This window comes from Pristiophorus japonicus, chromosome 1, assembly GCF_044704955.1.
Source record: "Pristiophorus japonicus isolate sPriJap1 chromosome 1, sPriJap1.hap1, whole genome shotgun sequence".
In the NCBI taxonomy this organism is placed as follows: domain Eukaryota; kingdom Metazoa; phylum Chordata; class Chondrichthyes; family Pristiophoridae; genus Pristiophorus; species Pristiophorus japonicus.
Genome location: NC_091977.1, coordinates 94,007,994 through 94,035,562, shown reverse-complemented (window position 1 = coordinate 94,035,562; position 27,569 = coordinate 94,007,994). Strand labels below are relative to the sequence as shown.

Genomic DNA, 27,569 nt, shown 5'->3' with positions numbered 1-27,569 from the left:
TCAGTAGAAGATCCAGTCCACTACAATCATGAGAAGCATTTCTTTACGCACTCACTACAGCATACATAGAATCATAGAAAATAGGTGCAGGAGCAGACCATTCGGCCCTTCGAGCCTGCACCACCATTCAATATGATCATGGCTGATCATGCAACTTCAGTACCCAACTCCTGCCTTCTCTCCATACCCGCTAATTCCTTTCGCTGTAAGGGCCACATCTAACTCCCTTTTGAATATATCCAATGAACTGGACTCAATAACTTTCTGTGGTAGAGAATTCCATAAGTTCACAATTCTCTGGGTGAAGATGTTTCTCCTCGTCTCGGTCCTATATGGCTTACCCCTTATCCTTAAGACTGTGACCCCTGGTTCTGGACTTCCCCAACATTGGGAACATTCTTCCTGCATCTAACCTGTCCAATCCTGTCAGAATTTTATATGCTTCTATGAGATCCCCTCTCATTCTTCTAAATTCCAGTGAATATAAGCCTCGTCGATCCAATCTTTTTTCATATGTCAGTCCTGCCATCCCGGGAATCAATCTGGTGAATCTTCGCTGCACTCCCTTAATAGCAAGAATGTCCTTCCTCAGATTAGGAGAACAAAACTGCACACAATACTCAAGGTGTGGTCTCACCAAGACCTTGTACAACTACAGCAAGACCTCCCTGCTCCTATACTCTCATCCTCTCGCTATGAAGGCCAACATGCTATTTGCTTTCTTAATTGCCTGCTGCACCTGCATGCCTACTTTCAATGACTGATGTACCATGACACCCAGGTCTCATTGCACCTCCCCTTTTACTAATCTGTCAGCATTCAGATAATAATCTGCCTTCCTGTTTTTGTCATCAAAGTGGATAACCTCACACTTATCCACATTATACTGCATCTGCCATGCATTTACCCATTCACCGAACCTGTCCAAGTCACTCAGCAGTCTCTAAGCATCCTCCTCACAGCTCACACTGCCAGCCAGCTTAGTGTCATCTGCAAACTTGGAGATATTACATTCAATTCCTTCGTCTAAACCATTAATATATATTGTAAATAGCTGGGGTCCCAGCACTGAACCTTGCGGTACTCAGCAGAGGAGGACAAAGGGTTTGATTAGGGCAGGGAAAATGGAGTACGAGAAGAAGCTTGCAGGGAACATTAAGACGGATTGCAAAAGTTTCTATAGATATGTAAAGAGAAAAAGGTTAGTAAAGACAAACGAAAGTCCACTGCAGTCAGAATCAGGGGAAGTCATGACGGGGAACAAAGAAATGGCGGACCAATTGAACAAGTACTTTGGTTCAGTATTCACTAAGGAGGACACAAACAACCTTCCGGATATAAAAGGGGTCGGAGGGTCTCGTAAGGAGGAGGAACTGAGGGAAATCCTTATTAATCGGGAAATTGTGTTGGGGAAATTGATGGGATTGAAGGCCGATAAATCCCCAGGGCCTGATGGACTGCATCCCAGAGTACTTAAGGAGGTGGCCTTGGAAATAGTGGATGCATTGACAGTCATTTTCCAACATTCCATTGACTCTGGATCAGTTCCTATGGAGTGGAGGGTAGCCAATGTAACCCCACTTTTTAAAAAAGGAGGGAGAGAGATAACAGGGAATTATGGACCGGTCAGCCTGACATCGGTAGTGGGTAAAATGATGGAATCAATTATTAAGGATGTCATAGCACTGCATTTGGAAAGAGGTGACATGATAGGTCCAAGTCAGCATGGATTTGTGAAAGGGAAATCATGCTTGACAAATCTTCTGGAATTTTTTGAGGATGTTTCCAGTAGAGTGGACAAGGGAGAACCAGTTGATGTGGTATATTTGGACTTTCAGAAGGCTTTCGACAAGGTCCCACACAAGAGATTAATGTGCAAAGTTAAAGCACATGGGATTGGGGGTAGTGTGCTGACATGGATTGAGAACTGGTTGTCAGACAGGAAGCAAAGAGTAGGAGTAAATGGGGACTTTTCAGAATGGCAGGCAGTGACTAGTGGGGTACCGCAAGGTTCTGTGCTGGGGCCCCAGCTGTTTACACTGTACATTAATGATTTAGACGAGGGGATTAAATGTAGTATCTCCAAATTTGCGGATGACACCAAGTTGGGTGGCAATGTGAGCTGCGAGGAAGATGCTATGAGGCTGCAGAGCGACTTGGATAGGTTAGGTGAGTGGGCAAATGCGTGGCAGATGAAGTATAATGTGGATAAATGTGAGGTTATCCACTTTGGTGGTAAAAACAGAGAGACAGAGTATTATCTGAATGGTGACAGATTAGGAAAAGGGGAGGTGCAAAGAGACCTGGGTGTCATGGTACATCAGTCATTGAAGGTTGGCATGCAGGTACAGCAGGCGGTTAAGAAAGCAAATGGCATGTTGGCCTTCATAGCAAGGGGATTCGAGTACAGGGGCAGGGAGGTGTTACTACAGTTGTACAGGGCCTTGGTGAGGCCACACCTGGAGTATTGTGTACAGTTTTGGTCTCCTAACCTGAGGAAGGACATTCTTGCTATTGAGGGTGTGTAGCGAAGATTCACCAGACTGATTCCCGGGATGGCAGGACTGACCTATCAAGAAAGACTGGATCAACTGGGCTTGTATTCACTGGAGTTCAGAAGAATGAGAGGGGACCTCATAGAAACGTTTAAAATTCTGACGGGGTTAGACAGGTTAGATGCAGGAAGAATGTTCCCAATGTTGGGGAAGTCCAGAACCAGGGGACACAGTCTAAGGATAAGGGGTAAGCCATTTAGGACCGAGATGCGGAGGAATTTCTTCACCCAGAGAGTGGTGAACCTGTGGAATTCTCTACCACAGAAAGTTGTTGAGGCCAATTCACTAAATATATTCAAAAAGGAGTTAGATGAAGTCCTTACTACTAGGGGGATCAAGGGGTTTGGCGAGAAAGCAGGAATGGGGTACTGAAGTTGCATGTTCAGCCATGAACTCATTGAATGGCGGTGCAGGCTAGAAGGGCCGAATGGCCTACTCCTGCACCTATTTTCTATGTTTCTATGGGCCCAAGTTTCCACAAGAAAAAAAACGGGCACCCCTCCGAGCTGGGCGCCCGTTTTTCGCGCCTAAAAAAATCGTCGGTATTCTCCATCTACTTACAGGTCCTCTGGCCCTCGGCGCAGCCAGCACGAGCTGTGGGGGGGCGGAGCCAGGTCCCGGCGCTGAAAACAGTGCCGGGACCTCTGCACATGCGCGCTACAGTCGGCACGCAAGTGCAGTAGCTCCAGGCGCCGAACTGTGTGGGAGGGGCCGGAAGCACGCAGCCCCTAGCCCTGGCTGAATGGCCTCACTGGGGCTCCTCCCACGGCCAGCCCCTGCTCCCAGCCCCCGACAACCGTCCCCCCCCCCGCCGACCTGACCCGACACCCGCTCCCCCTCCCCCCCCGCCGACCCGACACCCGCTCCCCCCCTCGCCGACTCGACCCGACACCCGCTCCCCGCTGCCCCCCTCCGCCGACCCGACCCCCGCCGACCAGACCCGACACCCGCTCCCCCCCTCGCCGACCCGACCCGACACCCGCTCCCCGCTGCCCCCCTCCGCCGACCCGACCCCCGCTCCCCACCCCCACCGACCAGACCCGACACCCGCACTGGTTCGGTTCGGTTCGGCTCCCTCCCTCCCTCCCTCCCTCCCGCTCAGCGACACGGACGGCTGCAGAATTCTCCCTGGCTGAAGCACTGTCACACAGGTAGGAAGATGGTTTATTTAATCTTTTCTTGGCTTATAAATGTTTATTCAGGTTGGATTTATTTGTATAATATTTGTAGAAGTATAAATAAGGATTTATTGTCGAATTTAATGAGTTCCCTTCCCCCCCACCTCGTTCTGGACGCCTAATTTGTAACCTGCGCCTGATTTTTTAATGTGTAGAACAGGTTTTTTCAGTTCTACAAAAATCTTCACTGGCTCCATTCTACTTTAGTTTGGAGTACATTTTCACTGTGGAAACTTTCAAATCAGGCGTCAGTGGCCCGACACGCCCCCTTTTGAAGAAAAAATTCTGTTCTAAACTAGAACTGTTCTACCTGAGTAGAACTGCAGAAAAAAAAATGTGGAGGATTGTGATTTCTAAAATAGTCCGCTCTCCACCAGTTGCTCCTAAAAATCAGGCACGAATCATGTGGAAACTTGGGCCCCTTGTTTCTATGTTTCTACCCCACAAGTCACTGCCTGCCATTCTGAAAGGGACCTGTTTATTTCCATTCTTTGCTTCCTGTCTGACAACCAGTTCTCTATCCACGTCAATACATTACCCCCAATGCGCTTACCACAAATATGATTTCACCTCTCTACATTGTATTGTTTGCCTTTTTAAAACTTACTTTTCTTACTTCCAGGACAGTAACAATTATTAAACAAGCTGCTGTACACACAGCCAGGATCTGAAATCCACAATGTTTACTACTGTCAGTGTTATGAATAGAACATAAAAAAACACGTATTATTGTTACTTATCCATTTATACAGGACATCTGCAAAACAACCTTTATGTATGCAGATTCTTAAAGCTACATAGAAACAAAGAAATTAGGTGCAGGAGTAGGCCATTTGGCACTTCGAGCCTGCACCGCCATTCAATGAGTTCATGGCTGAACATTCAATGAGTTCATGGCTGAACGTGCAACTTCAGTACCCCATTCCTGCTTTCTCGCCATACCCCTTGATCCCCCTAGTAGTGAGGACTACATCTAACTCCTTTTTGAATATATTTAGTGAATTGGCCTCAACAACAGGTTCACCACTCTCTGGGTGAAGAAGTGTCTCCTCATCTTGATCTTAAATGGCTTACCCCTTATCCTTAGACTGTGACCCCTGGTTCTGGACTTCCCCAACATTGGGAACATTCTTCCTGCATCTAACTGTCGAAACCCGTCAGAATTTTAAACGTTTCTATGAGATCCCCTCTCATTCTTCTGAACTCCAGTGAATACAAGCCCAGTTGATCCAGTCTTTCTTGATAGGTCAGTCCCGCCATCCCGGGAATCAGTCTGGTGAACCTTCGCTGCACTCCCTCAATAGCAAGAATGTCCTTCATCAAGTTAGGAGACCAAAACTGTACACAATACTCCAGGTGTGGCCTCACCAAGGCCCTGTACAACTGTAGTAACACCTCCCTGCCCCTGTACTCAAATCCCCTCGCTATGAAGGCCAACATGCCATTTGCTTTCTTAACCGCCTGCTGTACCTGCATGCCAACCTTCAATGACTGATGTACCATGACACCCAGGTCTCGTTGCACCTCCCCTTTTCCTAATCTGTCACCATTCAGATAATAGTCTGTCTCTCTGTTTTTACCACCAAAGTGGATAACCTCACATTTATCCACATTATACTTCATCTGCCATGCATTTGCCCACTCACCTAACCTATCCAAGTCACTCTGCAGCCTCATAGCATCCTCCTCGCAGCTCACACTGCCATCCAACTTAGTGTCATCCGCAAATTTGGAGATATCACGAGCTTAACACAAATTTTATCTGCAAATTTGGAGATATAAGTTATCACGAGCTAAACAGGGAATAATAGGTATCCCTCAGTGATCAGCAATCTAAGCAATAAGTTCTCAAGATACTATCCACATGGCTCACTGAACAGCAATCAATAATCAAAGCTCAAGATGTTTTTTTTTCTCCCTCCATAGCTGAGGAGCACAGAGGTCAATTCCTCCATCAGAGTCCTATCTAAGATCTGTAATTCAACTTAGACTAGAGGATCAAATCCAAGACCTTTCTCATTTATATAGCTCACTAGTGTATTTACATACTAGCCGATCAAGGTTGGTGTTGCAGTTTACTTTGACTGAAAGTACTCTATTTCTTTTCAGTGTTTTGCAATTTTTAATTAATCAAATTAAATTACTAAATAAATGACTAAATGGCTATTTTTATTTACAATGCACAGAAATCCCAATTCATGTAAAAATATCTTGGCAAGCTCTCAGTGGAAGTTCCACTACTTAAGAACACTTTTTCCCTAATAAACTGTGGCCTAGAAACTGTGGTTGGAGGCATCTCTCCAGAGTACACCTTTGACCCACAAAACATTTTCAAAATTACCTGCTGGTGCCCAGGCTGCAAAGAATTGCGGTCTCAGGCCTCGAGGCGGAGGGCAGTGTAATGGCCCATGGATCCGAGGGAAGCAAGCAGTTCGGAAGCATACCTGGGATCTCTTGGGTCTGGTCCTCCATTGACAAAGGAGAATTCCATTGCAATCATTTACAAAGGGAATTCCCTAATGATATGCAATGGAATTCAGAAATGTAAAAATTATACAATTAATAAAATTTTAATCATAATTACCTTCATTCCATCCACCAAACTCAACCAAAAAAATGTTTTTGATAATTTCACACATCATTAAAACTGTAATCCATGCCAATTATTTGCATAAACTCATTTAATAAAGTGTATGCACATAATGTTGAATATGTAAATGTTTTAATTTAAGGCTTAGATATCCCCTTACGCTGATGCAAGCAGGCCCTATGCTTGCTTGCATCAACCATAAAACTTATGTGGGCAATCGCTGCCCTGTCCCTGGGCAAATAGCCCAACTCTGTGCCAAAGATTGCTTTTTTGAACCCCTCGCAGATGGCCTGTCAACACATACGTTGACAGGCCACAAATTCAGAGTTTGCGGGGCATTTCAACGGGATTATGACGGCAAACTCTGAAAGTATGCTGTCACAGACACTAATTTCAGAGCCTCTAAATCATTTCAGAAATAAATTCAAGAGGCATAATAGAATCATAGAAATTTACAGCACGGAAGGAGGCCATTCCGGCACATTGCGTCCACGCCGGCCCACCAAGAGCTATCCAGCCTAATCCCACTTTCCAGTTCTTGGTCCATAGCCCTGTAGGTTATGGCACTTCAGTGCACATCCAAGTACTTTTTAAATGTGGTGAGGGTTTCTGCCTCTACCGCACTTTCAGGCAGTGGGTTGTACCCTCACACATGCATATTCTATTCAATACCATTCTCTTCAATTTCTTAGTCATGCATTTGGAGGGGCGATAAGAGGGTCGCCCCAAACATACCACTGTTCTTCACATTTTGCATAAATCTGTTGAAATGAATTCATTTCTAAGCCTTATATAGACAAGCCAAAATAAATTACATTTTTATTCAGCAACTGCAGTTACTCTCATACCATTACTAGAATAGACTGAAAAATTAAACTTAAAGGCTTGACGGTGGATAGGCAATGGAAAACCTTTAAAGATCATATGGACAAACTTCAACAATTGTACATCCCTGTCTGGAGTAAAAATAAAACGGGGAAGGTGGCTCAACCATGGTTAACAAGGGAAATTAAGGATAGTGTTAAATCCAAGGAAGAGGCATACAAATTAGCCAGAAAAAGCAGCAAACTGGAGGACTGGGAGAAATTTAGAATTCAGCAGAGGAGGACAAAGGGTTTAATTAAGAGGGGGAAAATAGAGTACGAGAGGAAGCTTGCCGGAAACATAAAAACTGACTGCAAAAGCTTCTATAGATATGTGAAGAGAAAAAGATTAGTGAAGACAAACGTAGGTCCCTTACAGTCAGATTCGGGTGAATTTATAATGGGGAACAAAGAAATGGCAGACCAATTGAATAAGTACTTCAGTTCTGTCTTCGCAAAGGAAGACACAAATAACCTTCCGGATGTACTAGGGGACCGAAGTTCTAGTGAGAAGGAGGAACTGAAGGATATCCTTATTAGACGGGAAATTGTGTTAGGGAAATTGACGGGATTGAAGGCCGATAAATCCCCAGAGCCTGATAGTCTGCATCCCAGAGTACTTAAGAAAGTAGCCATAGAAATAGTGGATGCATTAGTGGTCATTTTCCAACAGTCTATCAACTCTGGATCAGTTCCTATGGACTGGAGGGTTGCTAATGTAACACCACTTTTTAAAAAAGGAGGGAGAGAGAAAACAGGTAATTATAGACCGGTTAGCCTGACATCAGTAGTGGAGAAAATGTTGGAATCAATCATTAAGGATGAAATAGCAGCACATTTGGAACGCAGTGATTGGATTGGTCCAAGTCAGCATGGTTTTATGAAAGGGAAATCATGCTTGACAAATCTTCTGGAATTTTTTGAGGATGTAACTAGTAGAGTGGACAAGGGAGAACCAGTGGATGTGGTGTATTTGGACTTTCAAAAGGCTTTTGACAAGGTCCCTTACAAGAGATTGGTGTGCAAAATCAAAGCACATGGTATTGGGGGTAATGTACTGACGTGGATAGAGAACTGGTTGGCAGACAGGAAGCAGAGAGTCGGGATTAACGGGTCCTTTTCAGAATGGCAGGCAGTGACTAGAAGAGTGCCACAGGGCTCAGTGCTGAGACCCCAGCTCTTTACAATATATATTAATGATTTAGATGATGGAATTGAGTGTAATATCTCCAAGTTTGCGGATGACACTAAACTGGGTGGCGGTGTGAGCTGTGAGGAGGATGCTAAGAGGCTGCAGGGTGACTTGGACAGGTTAGGCGAGTGGGCAAATACATGGCAGATGCAGTATAATGTGGATAAATGTGAGGTTTTCCACTTTGGGGGCAAAAACACGAAGACAGAATATTATCTGAATGGCGGCAGATTAGGAAATGGGGAGGTGCAGCGAGACCTGGGTGTCATGGTTCATCAGTCATTGAAAGTTGGCATGCAGATGAAGAAGGCAAATGGTATGTTGGCCTTCATAGCAAGGGGATTTGAGTATAGGAGCAGGGAAGTCTTACTGCAGTGGTGCAGGGCCTTGGTGAGGCCCCACCTGCAATACTGTGTTCAGTTTTGGTCTCCTAATCTGAGGAAGGACGTTCTTGCGATTGAGGGAGTGCAGCAAAGGTTCACCAGACTGATTCCAGGGATGGCTGGACTGACATCTGAGGAGAGACTGGATCAACTGGGCCTTTATACACTGGAGTTTAGAAGGACAAGAGGGGATCTCATAGAAACATAAGATTCTGACGGGACTGGACAGATTAGATGTGGGAAGAATGTTCCCGATGTTGGGGAAGTCCAGAACCAGGGGACACAGTCTTAGGCTAAGGGGTAGGCCAATTAGGACTGAGATGAGGAGAAACTTCTTCACTCAGAGAGTTGTTAACCTGTGGAATTCCCTGCCGCAGAGAGTTGTTGATGCCAGTTCATTGGATATATTCAAGAGGGAGTTAGATATGGCCCTTACGGCTAAAGGGATCAAGGGGTATGGAGAGAAAGCAGGAAAGGGGTACTGAAGGAATGATCATCCATGATCTTATTGAATGGTGGTGCAGGCTCGAAGGGCCGAATGGCCTACTCCTGCACCTATTTTCTATGTTTCTATTACAATTTCACTTTTATTCAGCCTTGCTGATATTTAACAAGGCACCACAATGCTAAGTGAAAGAACTATGAACATTCTCTACCATGTACATGTTGTGATACACAATAAGAACCAACTCTCTGTTAACCAATGGTCCCTGTAAGCTGCATGCAGCTGGCTTGCTGACATTTCAATAGAAAAACTGTGCATGCGCGGTATTTTGAACGGACCACATGGCCGGAAAAAACATTGCTGCTTACTATTCTATCCCTTACCAATATATTTGTTCATCTAAGGTTACATGCTTCCTTCCTTATGCCATACAGGTTTAGTCTTATTACATCTATTTTTCTCATTCTGTTACTTTTCCTTTCCTCTCTTACTTGCTCAATTTGGCATGTTCCTGCTGGTTCCATCATCCATTCATACCAAATTATATTATTGCTTATGCACTGCTTCCCACATGAATTTTCATATGATTTAATGCATGCATTTTTCTTTTTACTGGAAATAATTTTCTTTCCAACTAGCTGTTCCAGATTATCTTTTACAGCATTGGGGGATTATCAATTTGGCTAACAGGAGATAATGAAGATATTTTAAAATGTTATTTTGCTTCTAGGTCGTCAATACTCAGCAAATTCAACTTGATGTCCCAGAAAAAAAAACAATCACTGCCAACACCTTGCCAAGTTACTACTATCTGTGTATATGTGTGACATTTTGTTTAGGATTTTTGAACATTTACTAGCAAGTTAGGCTTTTAATTTTGCTCTCCTTCTCAACAGCCAGTTTACTTGTGGCTGATGTAATTTCCAAGAAACAAAAAGAACCAGGCTTTGTTTTCAGTTGTTTAAGAATTGGTAATAGTTCATTGATAAAAAGCCACCTAATAATCAGAGTTCTGCTGCGTACCTTTCAGTAAATCTGAGTGACTCTCCACACCTTAACATCACAAGAACAAAGAGCCACCAATAACAGAACTGATTCTGAAAGCATCATCACGAATATTTGCATTTTTTTTAAAATCACACTTTAAAATTAAATTAAATATTACAATATAGAAATTATGTTTATGGTCTCTTACTTATGGAGCAAGTGGCACATTCTAGTATTGCTGAATAAAACTACATGGCTATTTCAGCTAGACAAGCATTTTTTTTTTTATTTCAAAAAGACTAAATTTGAATTACTTATTGATCAGAACAAAGATTAGTTCTACCCTGGAGGTATTTTGTTCTAACTTATTTGAAAATTAATGCTGATCACAAACCTGCACAAAATATTCCTGGTACCTCACTGCGCAGTATAACTGCTCGAACATTTTTATCACATTTTACTTCTTCTATAGCTGCCGTCATCTAAACAAAATAAAATATTAAAATACAAGTTAAAAGATTCCTACTGATAATGTCAAAAGAATAGAATTTATCGCATCGTAATAAGGCACTCTGCCTAACTTGTCTGTGCCAGCGTTTATGCTCCACATGAGCATCCTCCCACCCTATCTGCATAACCTTCTATTCCTTTCTTCCTCATGAACTTATCTAGCTTCCCCTTAAAGGCATCTATGCTATTCACCTCAACTACTCCATGTGGTAGTAAATTCCACATTCCAATCACTCCCTGGGTAAAGAAATTTCTCCTGAATTCCTTATTGGATTTAATAGCGATTGTCTTGTATTTGGACACTCCAAACAAGTGGAAACATCTTCTCTAAGTCTACCCTATCAAACCCCTTCACAATTTTAAAGACCTCTATTACGTCACCCTCAGTCTTACCTTTTGTAGAAAAAAAAAAGTCTCAGCCTGTTCAGTCTTTCCTGATAATATCAACTCTCAGTTCCGTAATCAACCTTGTAAATCTTTTTTGCACCTTCTCCAGTGCCTCTATATCCTTTTGTAATATGGGGATCAGAACTGTGCACTGTACTTGAAGTGTGGTTTAAGCAAGATTCTATACAACTTTAATAGAACTTCACTGTTTTTCAATTCTATTCCTCTAGAAATGAGCCCCAGTGCTTTGTTTGCATTTTTAATGGCCTTGCAACTTGCATTGCTACTTTTAATAATTTTGAATGTGTACCCCTATATCTCTTTGCTCCTCTACTCCATTTAGATTCTTATTTTCCAAGGAGTATCTGGTCTCCTTATTCCTCCTACCAAAATGCACCACCTAACACTTATCTATACTGAAATTAATTTACCATTTACACACCCATTTAGCAAGTTTATTAACGTTGTCTTGTATTTTGTCGCAGTCTTCCTCAGTATTAACTATACCCTCCAATTTGGAGTCATTTGCAAATTTTGAAATTGTACTACCAATTCCCAAATCCAAATCGTTTAAGAAAATGGTGAACAGCAGTAGTCCCAGCACCGATCTCTGTGGAACAATATTTTCCACCTTCTACCAGTCTCTGTAACTGCCTTTCACCCCTACTCTCTGTGTTCTGTTTTGTCGCTAGCGGAATATCCACTCTGCTACTTGTCCCGACTCCATATGCTCTAACCTTAGTCATGCGTCTACTGTGCAGTACCTTATCGAAGACCTTTGAGTAAAAATGTCATCATCCTTCCGACCACTAACGTTAAGCTAACTGGTCTATAGTTCACTGGACTTGTTCTATCTCCCTTTTCAAATATAGGAATAACATTAGCTGTCTTCTAGTCCTCTGGCATTAAACTGTTTTCAAATGAATTTTTATAAATCGTGCCTCTATTTGCATACTGTGTCTCTACTTGTACAATCGTGCATCTACTATAAACTATAGATTTATAAAAATGATTGTGCTTACCATTTCCACAAGGTTTTTGCTGATTGCATTTTTGGACTGTGGTCTATTTATTCCAAATACAACAATTCCTGTTAAAATAAAGAGTGGAAATTATCTGTCAACAGATTTCTAATTAAATTTGTAGAACTTCTAAACAAAAATAATAAATTAGAATAAATCCTAAGGAATAGTGAAGCCAATTAGGGTCAAAAAAGAAAATCATCTTGTGGCAGGAGAGGGTATGACTGAGGTACTGAGTGAGTACTTTGAATCTGTCCTCACAAAAGAAGAGGATGAGGTTAATGCTGCAATAGAGGAAGGGGGAAGTAGAGACATTGGATTGGATAGGATGAAAATGGATGGAAAGGAGGCGCTAAATCACTCAAAGTTAACAAGTCATCCAGTCCAGATGAGCTGCATCCTAGGTTGCTGAGGAAAGCTGGGGTGGAGATAACAGGAGCTCGGACATGAGAGTGGTGCCAGAGGATTGGAGGATTACAAATGTTACATCCCTGTTCAAAAAAGGGGAGGGATAAACCTGGTAACTACAGGCCATTCCGTCTAACGTCAGTGGTGAGAAAACTGTAAGAGACTATTGTGAAGGGAAGGACAAATTAACTCACTTGGAGAAGCATGGGTTAACAAGGGACAGCCAACATAGATTTGTTAAAGGCAAATTGTGTCTGACTAACCTGGTTGAGTTCTTTGATGAAGTAACAGAGGGTTGATGATCATAGAGCAGTAGATGTTGTACATTTAGAATTTCAAAAGGATTTGATGAACATAAGAAATAGGAGCAGGAGTAGGCCATACGACCCCTCAAGCCTGCTCCACCGTTTAATACGATCATGGCTAATCCGATCATGGACTCAAGTCCACTTCCCTGCCCGCTCTCCATAACCCCTTATTCCCATTTAAGAAACTGTCTATTTCTGTCTTAAATTTATTCAAAGTCCCAGCTTCCACAGCTCTCTGAGGCAGCGAATTCCACAGATCGACAACCCTCAGAGAAGAAATTTCTCCTCATCTCAGTTTTAAATGGGCAGCCCCTTATTCTAAGATTATGCCCTCTAGTTCTAGTCTCCCCCATCAGTGGAAACATTCTCTCTGCATCCACCTTGTCAAGCCCCCTCATAATCTTATATGTTTCGATAAGATCACCTCTCATTCTTCTGAACTGCAATGAGTAGAGGCCCAACCTACTCAACCTTTCCTCATAAGTCAACCCCCTCATCTCTGGAATCAACCAAGTGAACCTTCTCTGAACTGCCTCCAAAACAAGTATATCCTTTCGTAAATATGGAAATCAAAACTGCACGCAGTATTCCAGGTGTGGTCTCACCAATACCCTGTACAACTGTAGCAAGACTTCCCTGCTTTTATACTCCATCCCCTTTGCAATAAAGGCCAAGATTCAATTGGCCTTCCTGATCACTTGCTGTACCTGCATACTAACCTTTTGTATTTCGTGCACAAGTACCCCCAGGTCCCGCTGTATTGCAGCACTTTGCTATCTTTCTCCATTTAAATAATAACTTGCTCTTTGATGTTTTCTGCAAAAGTACATGACCTCACACTTTCCAACATTATACTCCATCTGCCAAATGTTTGCCCACTCTCTTAGCCTATCTATGTCCTTTTGCAGATTTTTTTGTGTCTTCCTCACACATTGCTTTTCCTCCCATCTTTGTATCGTCAGCAAACTTGGCTGAAGCACCACATAACAAACTTGTTTGTAAAGTGGAAGCATTTGGTTTTAAAAGGACTGAGGTAATTTGGGTACGTAATTGTCAAGGTGATAGAGGCAGAGAGTAGTGATCAATGGATGTTTTTCTGACTGGAGAGAAGTATGCAGTACCCTTCCAGAAGTCGGTATTAGGATCATTGATTTTCCTGTTAGATATAAATGACCTGGACTTGGGTATAGGGAGTATAATTTCAAAGCTTGCGGAGGATACAAAATTTGGCAATATAGTAAATAGTGAGGAGGATAGCAGCAAACTTCAGGAGGACGTAGACAGACTAATGAAATGGCCAGACACAATTTAATGCGGACAAGTGTGAAATTATGCACTTTGGGAGGAACAACTTGGAGAAGCAGTTTAATCGAAATGTTACTATTTTGAGGGGGCTGCAAAAGTAGAAAGACCTGTAAATATTCACAAGTCCTTGCAGGTGGCAAGGCAAGTTGATAAGATGGCTAAGAAAGTGTATGGGATACTTAGTTTGTAAATAGGAGCATTGAATATAAAACAAGTCATGGTAAACCTTTATAAATCACTAGCTAGGCAGCTGCAGTATTGGGGGAAAGATTGCGGCCAGAGGCTTCCTTCAGGCGGATGCCTCCAACCGGAATTTTTTAAACGAAAATACCTGGTGATCCCAAAGGAACGCAGGATTGCGGTCGGAGGCCTAGTTTCGCAGTTCAGCGTATGGGAACATGACTTCCAGGTACGTATGTGTATCGTGGGATCACGTGTGTGTGGACCACCAATGAACATCTAGTATTCTCATTGATAATAATGGGAACTCCCATTACTATCAATGAGAATAACCCCCAAAATAAGAAACACAGCACAATAAATGTAAAAAAAACACCTCACGTATTTAAAATGAATTGAAATTGAAAGTAATTAAATGTTTTAGAAAAAAATTATTTTTTTGAAAAAAGTTAGTGTGTTGTAATAGGGTTAAAAATAAACTTACCTTAAATGGACAGGGTTTTTAAATGTAAAAATTAGTGATTAAATTTAATGTTTCTATGTTTTAAAATTCTTACGCTGGCAAAAGTAGGCTATACGCCTGCTTTTACCCGGCATAAGAGTTTGAAGGACATTCGCTGGGCAAGAGTTGGGTAAATAGCCCAATCTCTGCCCTGCGGATGTCCTTCTCGCAGGGATGCGTGCGATCTGTCATTTTGACAGATTGCAAAAGCTGGTTCTCGGCGCATGTACATCATGCGGCGAGAACCAGCATTTGCGAGGCCTCTGCGGGTGCGTGCGCACATTGTACGCACCCGGAGAGGCCGCAATTTTCGGCCCATTGTGTACAATTCTGGGCACCACACTTTAGGAAGGATGTCAAGGCCTTGGAGAGGGTACAGAGTGTTGGTTTACCATGGATGAGGGACTTCAGATATATGGAGAGATTGGAGAAACTAGGATTGTTCTCCTCAGAGCAGAGAAGGTTAAGGGGAATCCAAAAGAGGTATTTTTTCACAAAGAACAATATTAAGATTTGGAACACACTACCTGAAAGGGTGGCAAAATCAGATTCCAAAGTAACTTTCAAAAGGGAATTGGACATGTACCTGAAGAGGACTAATTTGCAGGGTTATGGGGAACAAGCTGGGGTGCGGGACTAAATTGGACTGCTTTTTCAAAGAACTAGCACAGGCATGATGGGCCAAATGGCCTCATTCTATGATGTAAGATTCTATGATTATATATTACTATTGCACCTGCAGCCACAGAAGTGTGAACTTTGCACTCACAATCCTTGCCGGTTTGCACTCTGAGCGTTAAACACAACATGGATCTATTACACTTCACAACGTTAATTATTCAGATCACAAGAAAAAAATATGAACTGTCAACAGTACAATCGACTCCGAAAGACTGTGGGTACTGAAGAATTTGTAATATTAATCATGCTTTAAAGATGTTTCAATTAAATTAAAAACTTTGTTTTGATCATCTTAACATGGTAATTATAATTTAATGCTGTACTGAGCATCTTATACATACAATGTGGTCTATTTTCCCGAGAAACCACAGCTGAAATATCTCAACGACACTAGTATTTTTGTATAAAACAAATGAATGAATCGTGACCAGTGGTTTACTAGGAATTCGTCAGCTCATGACATCAGCACGACTCAAACTATTTACCCCAAGGTTGATAGGTTAGACAGTCCTGATGTCACTCTATTGTTTACTTCTCAGTAAGTCACGTGCTCATCATTTTTATCTGGTCTACTAATTATTAAATTGATCATAACATGGTTAAATAATATTACTGTTGACAAAATTAAACTGAAATGATAGTTATTACATTTTGAAAGGTGACAGATGTAATTTTATACAACGGTTCTCAAGATATGAATTTTAAGTGGACAAAATGTACACATTATTTTGCAAAACATTACTTTGAGAAAAGGTCTTAAATGTGAAAGTTAATGAGGTGAAACAATGGTTGTGATGTTATCTTTTTTGATTTTTATGTTTTAAACAGCAGGGGTCACAATTTGGACCCGAGGAAGCTGCCAATAGTTTACAAATTTATGTTGATATTGGCAGTATCATAACAAAGGAAAAACAGACTAGATGATACTAGAATCCCTAGCAATATCGATTGATTCACAAGAAAAAGTAGCCACGCATTTTGGTTGGTTTACTTCTAGCCGAAATGTACATAATCTCTGCTGAAAATAGCATACTGGGATGAAAATGATTGGCCTCTTGTAGCAACTAGGATACAAACATCAAATCAATCCAACAGGTATTGATAAATAATACTTTGTAATGCATTATTTCCATTGTTCGAGTAGAAGCAGACACACACATTATTGTTTCTAATTAGCACCTCTGATATGTGAATTACTTTCTTAAGGAAGTTGGAAAAAAAATAATCAAACGTATTTTAATACTCTCCCATGTTTTAATTAGAATACACAAAAGGTCTGGTCAAACATCTTGACATTTATACACCACAAATGCTGGGCTAGATTTTTTTAAATCTATTTAAACACAGTACAGGGTAATAACATTTTCAAATACACTATTCCAGTATCCTCAATAACCAATTTCTGATCAGCACCATTGTTGCACAAGATCCAGCAACTAGCAGGATCCTTGCACCCTAAATCAGCATCAAGTGCACAGAAAGTCCTCACCGAGGAAAAATCCAACCCAGCTTCAAGGCACAATCCTTAGATTTTCCGACCGAGGGGGCTGTTGTACTTGGGTGGCTCTGCTGCACAGGAGGGCAGGAAAAAGAGTGGGAGAACAATAGTGGTAGTGGATTCTATTGTAAGGGGAACAGATAGACGTTTCTGCGGCCGCAACTGAGACTCCAGGATGGTATGTTGCCTCTCTGGTGTAAGGGTCAAGGATGTCTCGGAGCGGGTGCAGGACATTTTGAAGAGGGAGGGTGAACAGCCAGTTGTCGTGGTGCCAACGATATCGGTAAAAAAAACAGGGTGAGGTCCTATGAGACGAATTAGGGCGCTAGGAGCTAAATTAAAAAGTAGGACCTCAAAAGTAGTAATCTCAGGGTTGCTATCAGTGCCACGTGCTAGTCAGAATAGGAATCGCAGGATAGCTCAGATGAATACGTGGCTTGAGGAGTGGTGCAGAAGGGAGGGATTCAAATTCCTGGGACATTGGAACTGGTTCTGGGGGAGGTGGGACCAGTACAAACTGGACGGTCTGCACCTGGGCAGGACTGGAACCAATGTCCTAGGGGGAGTGTTTGCTAGTACCGTTGGGGAGGGGTTAAACAAATATGGCGGGGAATGGGAACCTATGCAGGGAGACAAAGGGAAGTAGAATGGGGGCACAAGCAAAAGATAGAAAGAAGAAAAGTAAAAGTGGAGGGCAGAGCAACTAAAGGCAAAAAGCAAAAAGGGCCACATTACAGCAAAATCCTAAAGGGGCAAGGGGTGTTAAAAAGACAAGCCTGAAGGCTCTGTGCCTCAATGTGAGGAGTATGCAGAATAAGGTGGACGAATTAACTGCGCAGATAGCAGTTAACGGAAATGATGTAATTGGCATCACGGAGACATGGCTCCAGGGTGACCAAGGCTGGGAACTCAACATCCAGGGGTATTCAACATTTAGGAAGGATAGACAGAAAGGAAAAGGAGGTGGGGTGGCGTTGCTGGTTTAAGAGGAAATTAATGCAATAGTAAGGAAGGACATTAGCTTGGATGACGTGGAATCTGTATGGGTGGAGCTACGGAATACCAAAGGGCAGAAAACGCTAGTGGGACTCGTGTATAGACCACCAAACAGTAGTAATGAGAATGGGGACAGCATCAAACAAGAAATTAGGGATGCGTGCAATAAAGGTACAGCAGTTATCATGGGCGACTTTAATCTACATATTGACTGGGCTAACCAAACTGGTAGCAATGCGGTGGAGGAGGATTTCATGGAGTGCATTAGGGATGAATTTCTAGACCAAAATGTCGAGGAACCAACTAGAGAGCTGACCATCCAAGACTGGGTGACATGTAATGAGAAAGGACTAATTAACAATCTTGTTGTGCGAGGCCCCTTGGGGAAGAGTGACCATAATATGGTAGAATTCTTTATTGAGCTGGAGAATGACACAGTTAATTCAGAGATAGGGTCCTGAACTTGGGGAAAGGTAATTTCGATGGTATGAGACGTGAATTGGCTAGAATAGACTGGCGAGTGACACTTAAAGGGTTGACGGTGGATAGGCAATGGCAAACATTTAAAGATCACATGGATGAACTTCAACAAATGTACATCGCTGTCTGGAGTAAAAATAAAACTGGGAAGTTGGCTCAACCGTGGTTAACAAGGGAAATTAAGGATAGTGTTAAATCCAAGGAAGAGGCATATAAATTGGCCAGAAAAAGCAGCAAACCTGAGGACTGGGAGAATTTTGTAATACAGCAGAGGAGGACAAAGGGTTTAATTAGGAGGGGAAAATAGAGCATGAGAGGAAGCTTGCTGGGAACATAAAAACTGACTGCAAAAGCTTCTAGAGATATGTGAAAAGAAAAAGATTAGTGAAAATAAACGTAGGTCCTTTGCAGTCAGATTCGGGTGAATTTATAATGGGGAACAAAGAAATGGCGGACCAGTTAAACAAATACTTTGGTTCTGTTTTCACGAAGGAAGATACAAATAACCTTCCAGAAATACCAGGGGACCGGGGGTCGAGTGAGAAGGAGGAACTGGAGGATATCCTTATAAAGCTGGAAATTGTGTTAAGGAAATTGATGGGATTGAAGGCCGATAAATCCCTGGGGCCTGATAGTCTGCATCCCAGAGTACTTAAGCAAGTGACCCTAGAAATAGTGCATGCATTGGTGATCATTTTACAACAGTCTATCGACTCTGGATCAGTTCCTATGGACTGGAGGGTAGCTAATGTAACACCACTGTTTAAAAAAGGAGGGAGAGAGAACAGGTAATTATAGACCGGTTAGCCTGACATCAGTAGTGGAGAAAATGTTGGAATCAATTATTAAAGATGAAATAGCAGCGCATTTGGAAAGCAATGACAGGATCGGTCCAAGTCAGCATGGATTTATGAAAGGGAAATCATGCTTGACAAATCTTCTGGAATTTTTTTGAGGATGTAACTAGTAGAGTGGACAAGGGAGAACCAGTGGATGTGGTGTATTTGGACTTTCAAAAGGCTTCTGACAAGGTCTCACGCAAAAAATTGGTGTGCAAAATCAAAGCACATGGTATTGGGGGTAATGTATTGACGTGGATAAAGAACTGGTTGGCAGACAGGAAGCAAAGAGTCGGGATAAACAGGTCCTTTTCAGAATGGCAGGCAGTGACGAGTGGAGTGCCGCAGGGCTCAGTGCTTGGACCCCAGCTATTTACAATATACATTAATGATTTAGATGAAGGAATTGAGTGTAATATCTCCAAGTTTGCAGATGACACTAAACTGGGTGGCGGTGTGAGCTGTGAGGAGGACGCTAAAAGGTTGCAGGGTGACTTGGACAGGTTAGATGAGTGGGCAAATGCATGGCAGATGCAGTATAATGTGGATAAATGTTATCCACTTTGAGGGCAAAAACACAAAGGCTGAATATTTATCTGAATGGCAGCAGATTAGAAAAGAGGGTGGTGCAACGAGACCTGGGTGTCATGGTTCATCAGTCATTGAAAGTTGGCATGCAGGTACAGCAGGCGGTGAAGGCGGAAAATGGTATGTTGGCCGTCATAGATCGGGGATTTGAGTATAGGAGCAGGAAGGTCTTACTGCAGTTGTAGAGTACCTTGGTGAGGCCTCACCTGGAATATTGTGTTCAGTTTTGGTCTCCTAATCTGAGGAAGGACATTCTTGCTATTGAGGGAGTGCAGCGAAGGTTCACCAGACTGATTCCCGGGATGGCGGGACTGACATATGAGGAGAGACTTGATCAACTGGGCCTTTATACACTGGAGTTTAAGAAGGATGAGAGGGGATCTCATAGAAACTTACAAGATTCTGACAGGACTGGACAGGTTAGATCCGGGAAGAATGTTCCCGATGATGGGGAGATCCGGAACCAGGGGGCTCAGTCTTAGGATAAGGGGTAGGCCATTTAGGACTGAGATGAGGAGAAACTTCTTCACTCAGAGCGTTGTTAACCTGTGGAATTCCCTACCAGAGAGAGTTGTTGATGCCAGTTCATTGGATATATTCAAGAGGGAGTTAGATATGACTCTTACAGTTAAAGGGATCAAGAGGTATGGAGAGAAAGTAGGAAAGGGGTACTGAGGGAATGATCAGCCATGATCCTATTGAATGGTGGTGCAGGCTCGAAGGGCCGAATGGCCTACTCCTGCACCTATTTTCTATGTTTCTATGAAAGGGCAGAAAAACAATAAATAGCAAACCAGTATGCAATTATTCAACATTCTGCTCCCGCACAATAACTCCGGTTTTCTCAAAGGGCTCAGAACTAGGGTGCATCCATTCTATGGCTCCTCCAAGCCCTTTCACCACTTTGAGGTTCTTCATAGAATCATAGAAATTTATGGCACAGAAGGAGGCCATTCGGCCCATCGTGTCTGTGCCAGTCGAAAAAGAGCTCAGCCGAATCCCACTTTCCAGCTCTTGGTCCGTAGCAATGTATTTTACGGCACTTCAAGTGCACATCCAAATACTTTTTAAATGCAAAAGGGGTTTCTGTTTTGACCACCCTTTAAGGCAGTGCATTTTAGAATCCCATCGCCCTCTGGGTGAAGAAATTTCTCCTAAACGCCCCTCTAATCCTTCTACCAATTACTTTCATCTGGGTGCCATATTGACTGACACTCTCAAGCTTCTTTAGGGATTACTCAACTACTGAACTACAAAAGATACCCCCTCAAAGACCTGGCCTCTCTTTTTCCGTCTAGCATACCAACTCTTGGATGACATAGTGCTGTTAGGGAGGGAGTTACAGGATTTTGACCCAGCAACGATGAAGCAATGGCAATATATTTCCAGGTCAGGATGATATGTGACTTGGAGGAGAACTTGGAGGCGATGGTGTTCCCATGTGCCTGTTGCCCTTGTCCCTCTAGGTGGTAGAGGTCGCAGGTTTGAAATGTCGAAGAAGCTTTGGCGAGTTGCTGCAGAGCATCTTGTAGATGAATCATTGCAGCCACGGTGCGCCGGTGGTGGAGGGAGTGAATGTTAAAGGTGGTGGATGGAGTGGCAATCAAGCGGGCTGCTTTGTCCTAGATGGTGTTGATCTTCTTGAGTGTTGTTGAAGCTGCACTCATCCAGGCAAGTGGAAAGTATTCCATTATACTCCTGACTTGTGCCTTCTAGATGGTGGAAAGGCTTTGGGGATTCAGGAGATGAGACACCCACCACAGAATACTCAGCCTCAGACCTGCTCTTGTAGCCAGTATGTGTGTGGCTGGTCCAGTTAAGTTTCTGGTCTATGGTGACCCCCCCCCCCCAGGATGTTGATGGTGTGGATTCGCCGATTCTAAACCCGTTGAACATCAAAGGACGGTGGTTAGACTTTATCGTTTTGGAGATAGTCATTGCCTGCCATTTGTGTGGTGTGAATGTTAGTTACCACTTATCAGTCCAAGCCTGAATGTCGTCAAGGTCTTGCTGCATGGGGCACAGACAGCTTCATTATCTGAGTTGCGAATGGACCTGAACATTGTGCAGTCATCAGCAACCATCCCTGAGGTACTCCTGCAGCAATGTCCTCTGCCTGAGATGATTGGCCTCCAACAACCATAACCATATTCCTTTATGCTCGGTCTGACTTCACCCAATGGAGAGTTTTTTCAGATTCCCATAGATTTCAATTTTACGAAGGCTCCTTGTTGCCACACTCGGTCAAATGCTGCCTTTTGTTAAGAGCAGTCACTCTCACCTCACCTCACCTCTGGAATTCAACTCTTGTCTATATTTGGACCAAGGGTGAAATGAGATCTGGAGCCAAGTGGTCCTGGCAGAACCCAAACTGAGCATCGGTGATCAGGTTATTGGTGAGCAAGTGCCGCTTGATAGCACTGTCGATGACACCTTGCAGCATTTGCTGATGATTTACTGATTTGGGTGGGGGGGGGGGGGGGGGGGGAAGTTGGTAATTGGCCGGATTGGATTTGTCCTGCTTTTTGTGAACAGGACATATCTGGGCAGTTTTCCATATTGTTGTGTAGATGCCAGTGTCATAGCTGTACTGTAACACGCAACTTCCCTTCCTGGTCTCCATGTTAGCTGATATTGTTAATGGCTCTTTCCTCAGGTACTGTCCCTCTCTCCTTCAAATATGTCGTCATCGCCCCTCTTCAAAAAATTAACCCTTGTCCTTGTAAACTCCTGCCTCATTGCCAACCTCCCTTTCCTCTCCAAAACCCTTGAATGTGTTGTCACTTCCCAAATCCGTGCCCATCTTTCCCTGAACTCCATGTTAGAATCCCTACTATCAAGTTCCCATCCCTGCCACAGTGCCAAAACAGCTCTTATCAAAGTCACAAATGACATCTGGTATGTATGTGACCATGGTGAACTATCCCTCCTTGTCCTTCTCGACCCGCCTGCAGCCTTTGATATGGTTGATCATACCATCCTCTTTCAGTGCCTCTCCTCGGTCATCCAGCTGGGTAGGACTGCACTTGACTGCTTCCATTCTTATTTATCCAGTCGTAGCCATAAGTTACTTCACTGGAAGTGGACTGTGCCACCCAGCTAACGATAGGGTGGTTGGTGTGGTCAGTATTTGAGCTAAATGTCTTAAAACTGCTCTCTGCGGGGGAATGACAATGGACTTGGAGAACCCTGTGAAGTTAGTAAATAGGATTGTGTCTGAAATGACTCACCCTCAGTGCCCCAGAACACAGTATCCAAAAAAAATCATCCTAGTGAGCTTGTTATAGCATGCATATCAGATGCTCTGGAGGATCCTGCAGCGATCAGAATGGAACAGCTAGGATTTCATTTTCAGGAGGAATGTGTAGGACAGGATGTGGCTTTAGACAAATATGCAGAATACTATAAGAGAACCCCACATATTCTGCTTTTATCCATTTTTGTAAGGTTCTCATCCTAGTGCCTCATAAAATCTTGATGAAGCTATTGGGACCGAAAGGCCAAATCTTTTTCTGGGAGGTGTACTCCAATTCCAAAATCTACGGGCAGATGAGAAACTCAAAAAGTGAGGCAAGGTTGTCCACTGTTACTCATCCTATTTGATATCTTTATCAATGATGTAGTGGGTGATATTGAATGGAATACCCTCGGAGTATCTGTTCCAGTCATTGCTCAAAATAGTGCAGCAATCCTTTTTTCAGATCATATTGTGATGGTTCAGAGTAACCAATGGATCAAGAGCACTCTATGCACCATCTTGAACAATGGGCTAACCAGTGGGATACAGTGGCAGGAGCCCCCAGTGTGGTATTATGGGCTTGCGGTGTTCAAGAGAGTACTTCGAGGGTCATGCTGAAAAATACAACCGGCATCACTTCCAGTTGTTGATTCATATTGGTACCTGGAGAAACTGGAAAATGCCAACTTCAGTTTTGACACAGTTTTTCAGGATAACACTAAGAAGGGGCAAAAGGTAGTTTGGCCCTTCTCAGCTTTCTTTAACAACAAAACCTCAATACATGTTAAGCATGTAGCATACAAGATGTGTCTAAACTGTTTCCTTTATAGGTCAGAATCCCAAGGGCTGCAATGAAATGGTTTCCTCCAACCCATGTGTAAGATCCAGGACTAAGCTGCGAGGTGAATCGGTGGTAAAAAAGGAAAACAGCTTGCAGGGAGGGAGGGCTCCTGAGTGCACCCGTCAACTGACTACCCTGGGAAAGGAAATAATCTTCAGAGTCCGCATAATGCTTTGCTAAGACTGTTCACATAGGGATCTGGAAAAACAGGTGGTCATGAGGAGGCCTGGATTTGGGTGACCAGAACATCAAGACTTAGCAATCCAATACCTGAACCAGACAGGATCACAGAACTCCATGACACTGCTAATAATTGGCCAGCCAGCCTGGCTGGGTATTTAAAGGAAAACATTGCTAGGGTTCCACTCCTGATCCCGATCCAGTGACCCATGTAGGAACTATGCCTGCATGGAGTTTAGCTGAGAGAACTGAGCTCAGCTCTGACATCCCAGCCAAGATGTTTGCCGAGCCTCATGGACAAGCCTCGCACATGAAAAATGGCCACATGGGCGAGGTACCAGCGAATGACAAGTCTCCATAGAACTTACCCAGATGGAGTCAACACGTTCAGGGGAGAGGGAGGGAAGAAAGATTCAGGGGAAATTTGCAGGAGAAAAAGAGACTATAATAAATAGAAATCTGTCTATATAGCATCAAGTGGTAAATAGTCTGAAACTACAAAGTCTCCAGTCCAGTGTTTTTCCCCTGCGGCAGACAGTAGCTCAGATAAGTATCACTCAATTGGAGTGACTGTTGTTGGGTTTGAAAATATAACCTGACCAGAATCTTAAAAAATTTATATCTTTCACTTTCAAAAATAAATAGTGCAACATAATTTTAAATAGTTTTGTAATTTGTGTCCCCGTTTCATCATAAATCTCACTCCCCAGAGTTCAATGTTGGCAGATATTATTGCTACCAATAGTGAAACTAAACTCATTACAATTATTGCATTTTAATAGGAGAGCTGCAAGCAAGGTTTGCAATCCCAACAGGGCATACCACGAGGGGCAACGATAGCCAGCAAGAATATTATGCTCCATTTAACACAAACCCGTTTGATTACTGTGATCCTAGTATTGGGACTAGGATAAGGGCAAGCTGTTTAGTTACCTGCATAGGCAAGGAACTGTGCCTAGGACCAACTAAAAGTAGAGGTAAAATGTAGCCCCAATAAGGAGCAGTGTTTTATATTCAACTTGTACTTATATACTCACCAAAATAACACACTGCTTTAAAAAAACACTTGTTCATGCTAAATCAGGTTAATACACCATTTAATAAAGACAGGACTGTTAGATAATGTAACACAAAATGTATAATTCTGCTGGTAAATTGGAGCTGTGTCCCTTTAAAGCCACGAAGTCGCTTTGTTGTTAAGCAAACACAAGCTCGTATCAATCAAACCTTATTTGTTGTTTGGTCAAAAAATTATGCAGATTTTAAAGTGCTTATGTCTCAGGCGCCAGGTGACTGGCTTTCTCTTCTTGAACATAAAATGCTTTTCATCTGTAAAAAATGTAATGTCTGGTTTCTGAGGTCTGGGCTATGACAGACATGCACTAGATGCATTTTTTACTATATATACTAGCAGATTTCCTGTGCCATTGCCTTTTCATACAATCAGGAACATTATACCATGTAAAGTGTAGATTTGTGTCCTTAAGACTACAAAGTCTAATTGCTGTTAATTAAAATTGAGTTCCAAAAAATGCAAATTAAGAGACTGCAGAAATCTTGGCTCCAGTATTTTGCATTCCTGGAGAGATGCTTTATGCTTTTCTTTGAAATGTGATACATAAATTTGGATGATGCAAAGTGTAACATAATTGTGATGGGCAGAAAAGTGCACCAGATGTACTGTTTTTAAAACATTACTATTTCATCTTCAGTAGCATTTCTCAAGTGTTTTAGAAAGAAGTTAATCTATTATGGCATTACTCACAATAAATGAGCTAATATGTTATTTGGGAGGAAGATACGAGTTTCTAAAAAGTTAGGAAGAAGCGGGGAGCAATAAAGGCAGCTGGGAAATTTAGTATTTGTTGTGGGTGGCTGCGAGGATAACTGGAAAAGAGTAGCAGCAAAGGTTTGAGGGTTAGTAGGTACGTAGGAATACAGCATGTCACAAAGTTCTGGGAGAAAAAAGTTGCCATGGGGATAAAGAGTATTTGGGACTACTGGAAGAGTGAGCACTTCAAATAGGAGTATGGGGTAGTAAGAATTCAGATTGGTGGCTAGGAGCAATGAATATTTGGGGTTGGAGTAATTGGTATTGGAAGAAGGTAGTGAGCATAGGAGTACTGAGGGGAATCAGTGCTGGAAAATTGAGTGAAGCATGTGGAAGATTGACAGTGAGCAATTGGGAAAGTGAATCGTTAGAAGCTAAACAATGGGCATTGGAACAGTAAGCACTGGCAGGATAGTGAGTGCGGGAAATCGTATTTCAACAGAACCTATCGATAGATTATTTGTGGCATTTATTCAGAATATCCTTCCAAACCTGAATTTTTGTACACTCCTTCTAGTAATCGCTACCTGTTTATATGAGCATTCATTGCTTTTAACTTCTCAGTATAAACAAGTAAAAGACTACTGCTGTAACCGTTTATAACACATCAAAAGCACAATAAAAATACAAGTTGTTACCTATATAACAAAATATGAGAACTCCACTTTGATGTGCCAATATTTAATATTTATTTGGTCAAACATATAACATATTATAACCAATTCTTTCACTATAACAAGTAGATTATCTCCAGAAGATGTGCTTCTTTTAAATCTTCCTGGATCGTAAAAAAAAATCACAATCCCTATAGTGTCCTCTAATAAAATCACTGACAGATGGGACGAGGGGATAACGAAAACAAGATTTATCTTCAAAGTCCCTCTAATACAAGATGGACATTTTTGAACATCTGCTGTAAACAAAAAAGTTGGAGAATTCATGATTAAACTAATTTTTAAATGGCGTTTACATTAAAAAAAAATTCCAATTACTTCCATGGTCCTATTTCCAAAAGCTTACTTTAAGGGCATATAAGGAACGGTCAGGGCGGCTGTATCTTTGCTCCAATGAGATTAGGCATCATTTTGGGGGGTGGAATGCAAGTGGAAAGAAAATGTAAATTTGGGAGGAAAGTTTTCTTCAATTGAGATTGGCAAATAATAAAAGTAGAAAATAGCCAATTAGAAAGGAGAAAAATTATAGACTGAACCAACAAAGAATCATCATAGAAATTTACAGCACAGAAGGAGGCCATTCGCCCATCGTGTCCGTGCCGGCCAACAAAGAGCTATCCAGCCTAATCCCACTTTCGGTCCGTAGGCTTGTAGGTTACGACACTTCAAGTGCATATCCACGTACTTTTTAAATACTATGAGGGTTTCATTTAAAAGGTATTTGGATATGCACTTGAAGAAACAATGACAAACCTTTCCTGCAGACATTAAGGATTATGCTTGAACTGTATAAAACACAAGTTAGGCCAGTTCTGGTCACCACATTACAGGAAAGATGTGATTGCACTTGGTACAGAGGAGATGTTGCCTGCACTGGAGAATTTTAGCTATGAGCAAAGATTGGATAG

General features: G+C 42.4%; 1 protein-coding gene across 4 annotated transcripts in view; it reads right to left on the bottom strand.

Moving 5' to 3' along the window:
- The window catches only part of auh (AU RNA binding protein/enoyl-CoA hydratase), a 414,205-nt gene that overhangs the window by 378,121 nt on the left and 8,515 nt on the right, over positions 1-27,569 (bottom strand). For all 4 annotated transcript variants that reach the window (XM_070881749.1, XM_070881740.1, XM_070881730.1 and 1 more), the window contains exons 2-3: positions 12,113-12,180; positions 10,588-10,675 (exon numbers count right to left, since the gene is read on the bottom strand). In XM_070881749.1, the coding sequence (XP_070737850.1) occupies positions 10,588-10,675; positions 12,113-12,180 (156 nt within the window). The remainder of the gene's footprint in view (positions 1-10,587; positions 10,676-12,112; positions 12,181-27,569) is intronic.